At 59.6% G+C, this 14,551-nt stretch overlaps 1 protein-coding gene across 12 annotated transcripts in view; it reads left to right on the top strand.

Annotated features, from left to right (window-relative positions):
* The first annotated feature begins 1,079 nt into the window (after positions 1-1,079).
* Adgrb1 (adhesion G protein-coupled receptor B1) overlaps positions 1,080-14,551 on the top strand; it is a 70,356-nt gene continuing 56,884 nt past the window's right edge. For 3 of the 12 annotated variants that reach the window (XM_040736451.1, XM_040736453.1, XM_040736452.1), the window contains exons 1-2: positions 1,080-1,462; positions 12,653-13,657. In XM_040736451.1, coding sequence (XP_040592385.1) covers positions 12,874-13,657 — 784 coding nt within the window. In that variant the 5' untranslated portion in view covers positions 1,080-1,462; positions 12,653-12,873. The remainder of the gene's footprint in view (positions 1,463-12,652; positions 13,658-14,551) is intronic. The other 9 variants (XM_040736461.1, XM_040736462.1, XM_040736463.1 and 6 more) reach the window with 5 other exon arrangements.

Raw genomic sequence — 14,551 nt, forward strand, 5'->3', positions numbered from 1 at the left:
ACACCTAACAGGAGGAGCCAGGGATCTTCTGATGGAAGACAAAGCAGATGAGGAGGCCCATCCCCACCCATGGATGGAAACTAGCATGCAGGGTTACTTTTAAACCCACTTCCTGTTGGCTGTATCCCTGGCTGGCTCCCCTCCCCTTAGCGTCACAGGACAGGAGGTCCTCCCCTAGGTAAGTCTAGACCGGTGAAACCCAGCTGAAGCAGTTCAGGGCCCCACCCCTGTTCTTCTTGGAAGGGCCCCAGTCCTGCCTCTGACTCCTTCTCTTTACCCATCACTCATGCAACCCACCCACCCACTCATCCACCCACCCACTCATCCACCTAAGCATGCATCATTCTTCCATCTGCACGGCCCGCCCATCTATGCAGCCCTCTCCCCTAGTGCCACCAACCAAATCCACTTTTCCCCTGGTGCTGCCGCCTCCCCCACCTTCACAATTCCACCGACCCTGACCGTTACCTGTCCATTCATTCACTCTCCCGCCAGCCTCTACCTACATTCACCTGCCTCCTCCACCCACACACCTACAGGTCTGTGCACAGCCTCTAACTCCCCCATCCAACGTTTGTTGGTCCATCACCGGTCACCAAGATGCAGCCACTCCCCTGCTCCTGGAAGAGAGCATAGTCCCAACTCTTGGCTTTCCTGCTGCGTGGGGCAGGAGCCGGCTGTCCAAGGTGCGCACGCCTGTGCGTCGCACCCCTTCTCCGTGATCCCGCTCCCCTCCCCCAGCCCGCCCCCCGCTCGCGCTCCCCCTCTAATGTGTGATCTGGAAGCTCTATAAAGCCTGATGTAATCCGTAATGCAGTCTCTGGCTCCCGATTCGGGATCCAGTTTCAGAGAGCGAGAGATTGGGGAGCGCCGGCAGCCGGGCGGGGGAGCAGCTTGCCTCTCTCCTCCTCCTTCCCCGCGTCCTCGGCCTCCTCCTCCTTCTGCCCGCGCCGCCCCGCCCCCGACTCCGCTCCGCTCGTCACCACCAGCCCCCCCTCAGGAAGGGGGAAAAAGGCGAGAAGAGCCGGGCAGGCGAGAGGACCGGAGCGGCGGCGCGGCCGGAGAGGGAGCGGCGGGCGCAGGCGGTGGCGGCAGCAGGCGCGGCGTTGGCGGCGGCTCCGGCAGAAGGAGCGGAGCGAGCGAGCCAACGGCACCGGCATCCGTGCCGCGTCCTAGCCCGACTCCGGGCCCGCGCGCCCCGCATAGCCTGCAGCCCGAGCATCCAGACCCTCCCGGCGCCCGGGGGGCTCCGCCAGGCAGGAGGTGGGGAGGAGCCTGCGAGCGCCCGCGGGTGCGCTCTTGGGAACGTCTCGGCGGCGGGCCCCGGAGCGGGTCGGGGGCGGCAGCGACCGTAGCCTCGGGTCCGGCGCGCTGCTCGGCCGCTGGCGACGCGGTGCGCTACGGGGGCTTTGCAAGTCGTTGGATCAAGTCCTCGCCCGCGGGGCCTCTACTGCCGGGGAAGGTAAGAAAGGCTTCGGCGGGAGGGGGGGTTGGGGGCGCGGCGAGAGGGGGCGTCTCGCGCTCAGAGGGGGTCGGGGGAGGGGTGACTTCCCGGTCTTCCCAACTTCGCCGTTTGGGGCTTCGTAGCACCCAGGTTTGGGCTCGGAGCTCGGGAGTTTAAACAGCCCCTCCCCAGCCCCCTTCCTCCTCCAGCGGCGGCAACGGAATCTGGCAGGTCCCTGCGCGCCCGCATTGGGCGGGTTGAGGAGGGGGCGCCTTGGACGTGGGAGAGGCTTCTTAGTGCTCCTCACCTCCCCCTTCCCCTCACCAGGCAGAGCCAATCTGGCAGGCTGGGCCGGGAAAGGACCCCTTGCTCTGTCACCGGCACAGACCCGAGGCGCGCTGGGGAAGGCGTTCCCGTGGCGCCCTGACACACAGATGCTGACAGGGGTCTAAGGGAGCCCCGCCTGACTCCCTGTGCCGGCCCAAGGAGACTCGAGAGAGAAAACCCGATGTGTTCCCCATTCCCTGATCTTACCTAGCCCGTTACATTATTATAGGGCCTGGCTGCATCTTGCCCCCACGCACAGAGATAGAGGCAGGCAGAGAAGCCCCCAGACTCCCCGTCACAGTTCTCACCCTACAGCCCTGACAATGGCAGAGAGAGGAGACCCCGGAGGCCTATCTCCAAATTCGGAAAAGGAGCTATTCTCGTGCCCCCACCATCACAACTGACACGCGCAAACGCCCCAGCTCTTTTCCTCCCGGTGTTCTTTTCGGTTCGGTTGGACAGGCCGAGCAGATAGGCTGCCCTGAACTTTAGGTCGGCCAGGTGCCCTCTCCCACCGAAGCAGCGGGTCTGGGCTCTGAGCACTCCCGGTTGCGTTTCTCCAGTGGGCAGAGGCCACCAGCCTCCGCTGCGCTCTTTCGGAGCTGCGTGCCGCTGCCTCGAGGAATGAGCACGGCCCCCGCCCCCTCCTGAGAGGCTGAGGCTTAGGATCCAGGCGGGAGCCCTTTCCCCTGGTCCTCTGCACAACCTAAGCAGAGCAGACAGCATCCCTGACCTCTGGAGAGGGGAGACTTAGCGGATAATCGCCAGGAAGCAAGGTGGCTCCAGGGCTGGTCCAAGGCTGCGGCTCTCCTTGGGTTCCTCCGCCTGGCCGTGGTGACTCCTGCTTGGTCACTCCCAGGCAACCCAGAGATCTGCACCAGCCTGGCACTCTCTCGGGCCTGTTGGGCACCCTTACCCTTTCCACTTTTATTTTGGGTTTCCAAGTTTCTCGGAGCGCGCGGACCGGGCTAGGACTAGATCAGCCTTAATCCAATCATTCAGCGCCCCTTCCCTCCCCGAAGTCCTCATCACGTTCCTCTCCCCTGGGTCTGGGGCGCAGATTCCTTAGCGGCAACTCTGAGGGAGTTGAAAGGCATGGAGGCGCGTGGGTGGGCACTGGGCGCGCACTCCCGCCCCAGAAGAGCCACTTGGCATACGTGTTGGGGAGGGGGTTGGGAGGCCCGCGTCTCCTCCACCCTGGGGAACCTAGGAGACCCTCTGTACCCTGCTCCTGTAACCACAAAAACACGCCTCTCCTCGTGAGAGCTACTGCAGGGGCACAAACAGCAGGCAGAGGCGTGGGGAGAAAGGCTGGGGTCTTTTTCATTATCTGAGAAGCGGTATCTCATATTTGGGATCCGAGAAAGCAAATGTAACATCCCCCAGAACCTTTAAGCTTTCCTTTTCTCTGAGACCCTTCCTACAGCAGCAGCAACAAGGGAGGTCGAGGAGGTAGCTGCTCCCTTCCCAACCGCGGGCGGCCTCAAAACTCTGCGCTCGGACGCTGCTGGCGTTCCGTAGGGTCTGGTTTTGAGTACCCAAGCAAGGTCAAGCAGGCGGAGGAGGGGGCAGAGGCTCCTGGGCGCGTCCCCGCGCGCGCAGATTTGGGGCCTTGGAAGGGGGTGTGGGTAGACGCCGAGTCAGTCCCGCGAGCCCGCCGCCGGCTCCAGGTCCCGGGAGGTGGACATAGTGGGAGTTCGGGGATCCCGCAGCGTCTTGCGCCCCGTGCGGGGGCCCTGCACCCTCCCTCTCCCCTTGCTCGCAGCTGTTCGGCACTGCCTTCAGACTTGTTGCGCCTCGATCTGGGGACTGGAGACCGGCGGGGTAGCTTCGGAGCCCGGGAGGCTGGGGCAGAGCCCCAAGGCCAAGGAATGCGCCAGGGAGACGCGCGGATGCGCGATGCTCTGGGAGCGCGAGCAGGGAGTTTGCTGCCTCGGATCCGGGAAAAGGACGCTTGTCCCCGCCTCAATCCCGCGCGGGGGCGGAGAGGAGGCGATTTAGTTGCCTTTCGGCTTCATACCGCACTCCAATGGACCTTGAGCCGCGTAGGGGCCATCGCCAAGTTGCAGAGCCCTCCAAGACCCTTCCTTTGCTCAGAGGCTCTTGGGCCTCGGTAGCTGAGACCGCGAAATGGGAACGCGCATTATGTTCTTGGAACGCTTGCAGCCCCGACCCCTCGCTCTCATCCAGAGATCCGGCGTTCCGGGTCCGCAGTGTGCTGGTTCTGCAGCGTCCAGGCCCGCCGGGTTCCGAGGCCGCTCTGCGCCTGCAGATACAGCGGTTAGGCCAGGGAGCAGCGGGCCCCAAGCAGGGCCCGGCGAGCGACAGGGGCCTGGACAGCTTCCTATGGAGTCCTGGTCTCCTGGCTGCCCGCCTAGCCCAGTTCTGCCTCCCGGAGCGGGTCTGGGGACGCGGAGTCCGTCCCCAGGGGATGCCGCGGGCTCCAGGCCCAGGCGACCGGTGCCGGGCTGCAGTGGTGGAGGGCGGGAGGGCCCGGCGCGCTGTCGCGGACGACCAAGAGAGGGCGCCCGCGCTGCGCTGCGCCGCGCCGCGCCGGCCCTGCCCGCCCCTTCCTGTCTCCTTTGCCGCGGACCCGCGCTCCAGGCCCCATCTTGGGCAACCCCCAGCCGCCCTCTCTTGTCCCTTGGTTCCTGCAGCCAGAGCCAATGACGCATCTGGTGTTTCAGACTGTGCCTGCATCACCCTCTCCCAAACTCGCCTGGCTTGTGAGTGCAATGCACAAGCGTGACTGTGTGTTTGTGGGCACGTGTACATATGTGCCAAATGATGCACGTGCGTGTGGAACAATCTGCGGGCTGCATGCATATGCGTGCATGCATGCAGCTTTCCATGTGTGCGCATGTACTGGCTCTATATGGAAGGGGTTCTGGCACCCTCCCTCTCCAAGCAAGTCTGGACCCGGGGATTTTGTGAACGCCACCATGCCTGAAAGTCCACCCTTATGGCCCTTGTGCCGCCTAGAGCTGTGCATTCTGGGTAAACACTGGGCCTGTACAAACGTGCAGGAAGTATAGCTGTGAGCAAAACCAGCCCCCCCCCGTCACCCCCCACAAATGCTTGGGTTAATGGGAATATAGGACAGGGGCCTGACAGGCTCCTGGGGCTGAGGTAGCCCAGAGGTGTAGCTCTCCTAGGAGGGTCCCAGGAGTGACAAAACTAAAGAGCCTCACAACAAGAGTAAGGCAGTGATAAGGTCGGAAAGGTTCTTGGGAGTACGGCTGCAGTTTTGGGGACTATACAGAGTCTGGGGAGGAAGATGAGGGATGGGACCCAAGAGCCCTAAGGGCTTTGGCCTTCTGGAGCCGAGGGGACATCTGAGGTCCATAGACAGGATTGGCACTTGGAATGATAGGCATGCCAAAGAGACGCTGGATATGTCTTTGGGCGGTGAGTCTCAGGGACACTATTAGGGAGACTAACTGCATGTTCTGTTGTATGAGGCTGCCACACTCCTGGCTGCATGGCACAGGAGGTATAGGTAAGTCTGTCACACAGGAGAGCACCAAGGCTGATGGGACCCAAAGTAGCCCATGTGCCATTTGCAACAGACATACAAATATCCCATAAAGAGATACACCGGGGGCTCGCACACCACTGCCCCAAACCCTATGCCCACTGTAGGCTCACTGGGACTCACGTTGGCACAAGCATCACAGCAAATAGAACATGTTTCGCATGTGCCCATGTATGTGGGAATGTGCTACAGGGGAGGGGGTTCTAGGGTTACACTTATAGTTGGGAAGGTCCATGTCACAAGCTTCTAGAATATCTAAGCTTCCCGTATCCTCTGTGGCTGCCTGCATTCCGCAGTCCATACATGCGCTCGCGCCCCCCTCCCCCGTACCCTTCCCTCCCTCCTCACCTTCTGTTCCGCATCAGATGGTATCATATTGGTCTCTGGGGTTCTTCATCTCACCCTACCCATCACCCCAACATCTCATGTCCACACCCCAGGGCCCCCCATTGTCCCATGCCATCATCCCTCAGCCCCTCCCTCAACTGTTTGAGGTCCCCAGCTTGCCCACAACTCACTTCTCCCTCCCCTGGAAGTCTATGGTCCATGCTAGGTCGAGAGTGCCCAGGGCCCCCTCAGCCTTGCGGCTACGGGACCTGCAGCTGCTGTCGCTTCCTTGAACAACAACCTACAGCTGTTGATCTTCTGAGCACACTGGTCCTTTCCAGAGACAAGTGGCATTCTGACTCAGCCCCGTGGATTCTAGGGAACGTGGAGGCCCTCATGCTCTTCTCACTTGCCTGGTGACCACTTTGAGGGGCTGACTTTCAGCTGGGACCCTGGGTGGGAGGACATGCGGTATGACAGAAAGATAGAGGAGGGCCCCGGTGCATGGCCCTTGGGGTTCCCCAGGCCGTGTGAAGGCGGGCTGGACAAGCTTGCATGTGGGGACACTACGGGAAGAGCCCAAAGTCCCAGGCCTACCCACCGACATTCACGCTCTGACTTTGCCATGCCCCTGTACTCACGGTAGGCCAGAAGTCACAGGATGGAAACCTCACCATGCTCGCTGGCACTGAGGCTTTGGGCCAGCGACTGTCCTGCCATGGTGGGTCACAGAGCATGGGCTTACAAAGCGAAGCTGGAAGGTCAGGCCTGGTGGCACTGTGACGTCAGTGCTGGGGAGATGGCCCACTGAGTCTGTGTCACGCCTGTCTTCCACGTCTGCTCCTGAGACCCTAAGCCCCGTGCAGCTCAGGTCACCATGCTGGTGGCTCTGGAAGCATCCTCCTGTGACAATAACACACTGACCCCCATGGTGCACACCTGTGCTCCTCACACCCCCGCACTGGCCATTCCTATGCACTGTTCAGCAAACTGTGTTTGCCCACTTGAACGTACACACACAATGCCATGTGCAGTACCAAACGGCACACTCACGGTGCCAAATGCACACTGCCCTCGCACACTCTCGCGTGAGCAGGCTCACACAGTTGTAAGTCAGGGAGCAAGCCCTCACCGTCCACACACACATACAGACACACATCCTCATATATGAAGGTGCACCTGTACGCTGTGTGACTCATGTCTTACCTGCACACACAAACCAATATACACGTGCCAGGCACACACGTCCTGCCTGCTCCCATCCGGAGAATACTTTCTCTCTTCCTCCCCCTTGCCCTCCAAGCAAGCTGCTCCCAGTTGCCCTTGGAGGTGGCTGGGGTGGAGCCTGCTCTCCAGGCCATATCCTTCCCCTGCATCCCCTTCCCAGCCCTGGCTTAAGACGGTGACCCCTGTTGCCATTGGAGAGGAGTGACCACTTAGGAAACTCGCCAAAGGCCCTGGCTCAGGACCTCCCTTCCCCCTCTCCTGTCCCTAGCACCTGAACTCTGCCAGTGGGAGTCCTGCTTGTCTGCCATGGTCTCAGACCTGCCCTGGATTTCTTGGGTCTGAACAGCAGGAAAGAAACATGGTATGGGCACAGGCCAAGGGAGCGGGGCATATGGAGTGCCTCCGGTGCCAGGTGGGCTGGGGTGATGGGCGCTGGACAGGAAGGGGCTCGGCAAGGCAAGGGTCAAGACGCAATGGGCTGGGCTGCAGGGTAGAGTAGGGTACGGGATGACAGTCGCTTTCTTCCCAAGGGACCGGGGACTATTGCTCATCTTCCCTGTGGTAGAGGAGACTGTCATGTTGCCCTCTCTGAGTGGTCGAAGCCAAGGTGGCCCCATGCTCTGTCTGATCCCCCCCACTCCCGCCACTTCAGCCTGGTCCCCAGCCACGTGCCCTGAATGGCTCCTGTGCCGTGGAGGGCAGTGGTTTACTAGGACTATTGAACTGAGTGACTCCTGCTTCTGCTTCTGGGTCTCCCGTCCCGTGTCCCTTGTGGGACTGATGTGTGGGCCACCCCACCTCTTTCTATGGGTGAAGCCTCAAGAGGCCTTGCTGGCCCAGGCTGCACCAGGCAAATGGGCCTGAGGCCATGGCTGGGGAGCAAGCGTGCAGACACCCCTCTTTGTCTTTGTACCTCCGGGAAGGGGGGGTCTTTCACAGATGCTTGGTCCTCTCTGTGTCCCCGGGGCTTTACACAGGTTGCCTTGGGCCACATCAGAGGCCCTGGTAGGGCCCCCACAGGCAGGTGGTAGGGTTACCTGTGCAACTGGGGACTGAGGTCTTGGAGGCCCATGGGAGCGGGGCTGGGGGAGCACTGTGAGCAAGAAAGAGCCCCTCCCACCCCATCTCCTGGGAAGTCCTCAGTGCCCAGGGCGCCGCCCCTCCCCCATTGCAGCCTCATCTAGCACACAGGAGGGCACTGTTCAGAGGCCGTAGGACTACAGAGTGGCTTTTGTGGCTGGTGTCTAGGATGCCATTGGCAGCCTGGGGCGGGGAGGGGACACAAGGCCCAGGCCCCTGGTTGATCTTTTGATATGGGGCTAGGGCAGGGCTTTCAGAAAAGATGGACACACTGAGGCTGGAGGAGGGCCTCTGACAGCATCCTATCCATACCCCTGCAACATGACGTGGAGAACAAGTTACTGATTGTTCTGTGTGTGTGTGTGTGTGTGTGTGTGTGTGTGTGTGTGTGTGTGTGTGTGTGTGTGTGGTTGTTGTTAAGTTTACACTGGAGTGATTTCTTCCTAGGCTAGACTGGATCTAGATGGGAATCTCTGGGTATGGCCTGGAGCAGTTAACTCCCGCCCCCAGTGCTCCAAAGACTTAAATATAGGGTCATGTGGAGACATTCTTAGTCTTGCCTGCAGGTGGCGCTCAGGGAGCCAACTCATCAGAACCCCTTTCTCTTCCCCTGATTCCTGCTCTTCACTCTACCTGCTGAGGCATCAATGAATTCCATCAGTGGGACCTCCCCATTGGCACCCTGCTACCACTCTCCCGAGGCTTCTCTGAGGGCCCTAGAAGATGCTGTGTCCTGTAGAGGCGGGCCAGCCTTCTCTGCAGAACAATGGTGGCTAGACACTAGGAAGAGATTCCTGGAAGTAGAGAAATTGGGCCTTGGGAGGAAGGGGCCTATGGAGGATTTGGTGCAAATTGGACACTGTCTCTGGGAACCAGAGCGGGTAGAAGGGTATATAATGTATACTTCCCAGTGTTATGCAGACCTGGAGATGGGAACTCTACCAGAGAGGTGACCTGTGGTTTGGGGAGCGGGGGAGAGAGTCACCCCCTTTCCTGGAGAGAGGGCCAACGATGGCCTTATTTTAAGTAGGGAACATTTAACCCTAGGATCTCTCAACACTTGGTGTGGGAAGCATGGACCTTCTCTAGCCTGTTTTGAAGCTTGTAGGGTCTAAAATTCCGTGGACTGCTCATGACAGGCCAGTCTGCCTTCCCAGCTCCCGACGGATGCTTGGGCCATCTCTGGGAGACGAGGCTGGCAGGAACCTGCAAGGGATGCCAGGCATACACTAGGAAGTACAGAGCATGGCCTTGGGAGGGGTGAAACCTAAGACGCCTGGACAGCCCTGGGGAACCCAGGCGCCTTCTCCAGGAGCGGTCTGTGGAGGGGAGGGACACAGGCGAGGTAGAGCAGAGGGTGTCTGTGCATGCTACAGTGACTGCAGGCCACTTCCTGTGGGAGAACACATGACTCAGCTCTCCTCTTCCCCTAGCCACCAAGATTTTCTGGAATTTGCTGCCTAGGTGAGTCCTCCTTTCCCAGCCTGACTGACTCAGCTCCCTGTGGACAACCTAGAGGGTGTACCTCTGTGGCTGGGCTTTCCAGCACATTATAGAAACACACCTTGCCTGTGCTCATATAAACATGCATGTGTGACATGTGTTAATGCATTCACACTAGGGACACATGACTGCCCCACCTCCCCATCTGAGTGACAGCAACCAGCTGTCCCCACTTGCCCAGCAGCCATTGCCTGTGACCTTCTGTCCTTTCTGACAAGGGTCTACTCCCTCTCTCCTTGCCATGCATCCCCTGAAATCACAGATGCCTCTAGTGAAGATGAGATGAGGCCTGGGCCACAACTCTGAGAAATCCACTTGGGTTCTGTCCTCCAAGACGCCAACCTTAGGTGGCTGAGCTTGACCTGGCCTGTGCCATCAGGGAGCCACATCCTGTTGTCCTCCTCAGTGTTCTCTACCAGAGGGCTTGTTTGGGCTGAGAAGGATGAGAGGAGACTTGTGGGAGGAGCCACACAGATGGCCGCAGGCTTCTGCTGAAGGGCCACCGGGGACCGGCTGGATGGCGCCCAGTGTGTTGACACCCAGATTTCTTCCTAGACCTATCTTGTGACAGAGGTCAGCAGGGCCCTGCTGTGGCTCTCTCTTGTATAGCTGTGATGTCTCTGGGCCAGCTGTGACTTTTCCAGAGCTGGGGGTGGGGCAAGCTCAAGCCTAAGGTGCTTTAGAGCTGTGGGTCTCAGCCTGTGGTTCACACCCCCTTGGGATTCTGCACATCGGATATTTACATTACAGTTCATGACAACAGCAAAATTGCAGTTATGAAGTAGTCACGAACTGTTCTAGACCAAGCGGCTCTCAACATTCCTAATGCTGCAACCCTTTAATACGGTTCCTCATGTTGTGGTGATGCCCAACCATGAAATTATTTCGTGACTTCTTTATAACTGTAATTTTGCAGCTTTAGAGAGGGTCAGACCACCTGGAAGAGGCCCATACCCTACCATCTTCCTCCCTTGGCAGCCCTGTGCCCCCTACAGGAGTTTTAAGGTCGTGATTAAGAAGTCTGTAAGTGATATTTGTTGAAGGCCTTGAGATTACCAGGAATATGGTTGCCTGACAAGACATTGGACATTGCCCTCACCTTTCCTGTCTCTCACTGGGACCTCCTACTTTCTTAATAACCAGTCCAGAAATGTTCCCTCTTGGTCCCCTACCTCAGCTGGCTCTGGCTCTGGGCCCTTCTTCTCGCCTCTTCCTTGGCCTCTTTTGGCTCCCAGCCTTCAAGTGAGCCCCTGACAGCTCTGTGGTAACACTGCCACTGGCCTCCATGGCCACTTTCTGCCCCTGGGATAGGCATTGGGAACCTATGTCCCTGTCCAGTACTGAAGGAGTGGTTGACCATCCTACAGGAGTGGACCAGTGACAAGAGTCTGGCCAGTGGAGACGCTGGATGGGCCTGTGCTCAGCTAGTGCCCTGGATTCCATGAGGGTGGTGAGTGAGGGCAAGGCAGGGGTCCTCTGGAGCCCCTAGGGTCCTGACAGAGTGCCACACAGGGCTGTGTGTACCGCCTACTGCCCAGGAACTGAGAAGAGCTTGCCTGTGTCTCTCACCAAATTGACCCTCGGCTGCCCGTGGCCCTAGGGACACCACCAATAAATACCCCCGCACCATCTGGCTAGGTGAGGAGTGCAGAATCTACCCGAGGCTGTGGTTTTTTCCAGAAGGGATGCTAGAGGCCTGAGGGCGCTTGTATTTGACCTCAGATCTGGAGGTGGGGCTCAACAGCCCATGTTCTCCTGTGATGAGAGGGCCCAGGAGCCAGTGGTCCTTCCAAGCTGCGTAGGCCCCGTGCAAAAAGGCAGTGGATTTGGGGGTGATCACAGTCACGAGTTGTAGCTTTCAAGATGGTCTAGGCTTCTCAGGTGTCATAAGTCTGGCTGGGCGGAGTGAGGTCAGCTGGCCTGGAGTTGGGTAGCGACAGCATGGGAGGCTGGGCCAAGCTTGGCTGGGTGTTTCCTCTAGACCTCACCAGCATTGCCCTGGGCCTGGCACTGGCCTCTGCTTTTCATGGGAGAGAGTATGCCCCCCGAGCAGCTCTGCTGAGGGACTGGAATCAGGAACAACAGAGTGAGAGACCGACTGTGAGACGCTGCCCGTGGCTTCTCTGTTCCATAAAGGAGAGGATGGACAGGGAGGCAGTGTGAGTCCACATCAAAGGTCACCCCTAAGGGTGTTTACCTAGGAGCTGGGAGGTAGAGACAGGAGACATGGGGGTGCTTTTCAGGGAGCCTGGGGTACCAGGGTTAGACGTTAGCAGTGCAGGCTTGGACTTCTTAAGACCACGATGGGGCTGGAGTGTGTGTGTTTCGACCCTCTTGGGAGCAGCTGGGGTCCTGCTCGTCTATAGATGCACAAACAGAGGCTCTGTGAGAACTGCCCAGCTTCAGGCATGCTGGTGTCCATCAGCTCAGAACCTCCACCCAGGCTGGGGCTGGGCCTGGAGGAGGTCCAGGAAGGACACCAGGATGAGATGCAGAGCTGTGGCTGACCTTGAATCACTGGTCAGTTTGGGCCCAGGCTGCATGGAGAGTTCCTGGGGAGGCGGCAGGCTGCTATATATGCGGGGTCAGCAGAGTCAATGGGTCTGCACCCAGAGGCTGAGAGGACCAGGAAGAAGAGGCTTGGCTATAGCCCCCACCTTCCTTCACTGGCTCAGCTGTGAAGGGACGATGGGGAAACTGGTATCTTCAACACGGATTAGCTGTCAAGTCCTTGCCCTCATGGTGCCCTTTGGTGCCCCCCCCCCTGCAGATGGAAGTATTCCCCAGAGGCACTCGCTCATGTCCAGGGTTTGGGTGAGTTGTGTTCTGTTATCCACTCCCTGTGACCTTGAGGAAGCCACATATTCTCCATGCCTCAGCTTCCTCATGAATGCGGGGTAGTAGGGCGAGGTAGGGAGTCCCCAGCGGGAGCACATGATGCAGAGACTGCCGTGGATAGGAAGCAGGCGGTGGATGCTGTCACAGGAGCGCCATGTCTGACATCTCTCATCCCCAGAGTGGCATCACACCTCCCGTTATGACAGCCATACCCGTCCCAGGTCTGTTGCTGGGAGCCCTGGAGATGCCATGGTGCCTGGGGGGACACCGGGGTCATGCACTGCCAAAGCCTCATGCCCCACTAGACTCACTGAGTTCCTCCCTCTTCAAGTCCTGAGCCTCAAGTCCGTCCCCTCTGCTTTTTCTTCCAGCTACCCTTGGAGGCCATAGGCAAACACCAGGAGCTTGGACTTTAGGAGTCAACGCTGCTGTCTCCTGAAACCTTGCCCTGACCCCATCCTGTCTTCACCCAGACCCTGCCTCCGGCCCACTGCCCTGGACGGCCCTGCCTGCAGCCGGTCCCTGGCATGTCAAGGCCTGGCCTGCACTTGCCTGCCCAGCCCTCGGAACTCCAGCGGCCCCGCGAGCTAGGATGAGGGGCCAGGCTGCCGCCCCGGGCCCCATCTGGATCCTTGCTCCGCTCCTGTTGCTACTGCTGCTACTGGGGCGCCGGGCGCGTGCTGCCTCGGGGGCAGACATAGGGCCTGGGGCAGAGCCGTGCACCACGTTGGTGCAAGGCAAGTTCTTCGGCTACTTCTCAGCAGCTGCTGTGTTCCCAGCCAACGCCTCACGCTGCTCCTGGACCCTTCGCAATCCGGACCCGCGTCGTTACACGCTCTACATGAAGGTGGCCAAGGCTCCTGCACCCTGCAGTGGCCCAGGCCGTGTCCGTACCTACCAGTTCGACTCCTTCTTGGAGTCCACGCGCACCTACCTGGGTGTGGAGAGCTTTGACGAAGTTCTGCGGCTCTGCGATCCCTCAGCACCCCTCGCCTTCCTGCAGGCCAGCAAGCAGTTTCTACAGATGCAGCGCCAACAGCCACCCCAAGATGGTGACCTCGGTCCCCGAGGCGGGTTCCCGAACTCTGGTGACGACTTCTCTGTGGAGTACCTGGTCGTGGGCAACCGCAACCCCAGCCACGCTGCCTGTCAGATGCTGTGCCGCTGGCTGGATGCCTGTCTGGCTGGCAGCCGCAGCTCCCACCCCTGTGGTATCATGCAAACTCCCTGTGCCTGCCTGGGTGGAGACGCTGGAGACCCCGCTTCCAGCCCCTTGGTCCCCCGTGGGGATGTCTGCTTGAGGGATGGTGTGGCTGGTGGCCCTGAGAACTGCCTCACCAGCCTGACGCAGGACCGGGGCGGGCATGGCTCAGCAGGTGAGTGGCGGAAAGAGGACTCTGTGCAGTGTGCAGCTTGGGGGGTGAGAGCAGGAGGAGGTGCCCGAGGTCAGGGTCAGCATCACCTGTGTCATCTGGGTTGAGAGACAGTGTGTGGAGTTCATGCGCAATGACAGCTCTCTGTCCCCAGGGTAGGAAGCCTGGCTAGCTCACGTAGGGTGGTGTGTGAATGGAGGAAGGAAGAAATGATCAGTAGCCACTTTCCTCAAGCCGCTTCCTCGGTGACATTTCCAACCGTCCCAAGGCTGTGGTAGATGGGACTGAAGTGGAGGTCATTGCTGCCCTCGGGTAGAACATGGGAACGTGTATAGACTGGGTATTTATAGGGCCGTTGCCAGGAAGTAAGGTTTGGGAGCTCAGTGTAGCATGTCTACAGCAGCTGCCGCTGAGGGTGTAGTAATGAGAGCAGGGACAAAAATGCCATCTTGGTCTTAGGGCCACAGGAAGGAGGACAACACACCACCCAACAGTATATAGCCATCTCAGGCACAACCAGGTGTCAAGGACACACAGAAGCTGGGTGTTGAAGGAGCCACTGTCTTAATTAAAGACTAGAGAGGTCTCAGGGACTGGACACCTGAGGACAGTGACCCTCGGGGAAGGACGGCAGGGCCCAGGCCTGATAGGGATAGGTGTGGTTGACAGCTAGTCATGGAGCTACAACGTTTGTGTGAGTGCCGTGCCCATTGCTGGAGGCAGGGTGGGCCCTGCCTGCTACGACCTGGGAGAAAGAAGGCTGGGTGGGGCGCCCCAGATTTGAGCTGGAGACCTGAGCTGAGGGAGTCAACCGCAGAGGACGCTGGGGTGTGAGAAGTCAAGGTCGCTATCCACATGGTGTGCAGGGCCAAGGCTGACACCAGGAGGGCCGGAGTG

This window comes from Mesocricetus auratus, unplaced genomic scaffold (assembly GCF_017639785.1).
Source record: "Mesocricetus auratus isolate SY011 unplaced genomic scaffold, BCM_Maur_2.0 Super-Scaffold_100055, whole genome shotgun sequence".
Classification (NCBI taxonomy): Eukaryota; Metazoa; Chordata; class Mammalia; order Rodentia; family Cricetidae; genus Mesocricetus; species Mesocricetus auratus.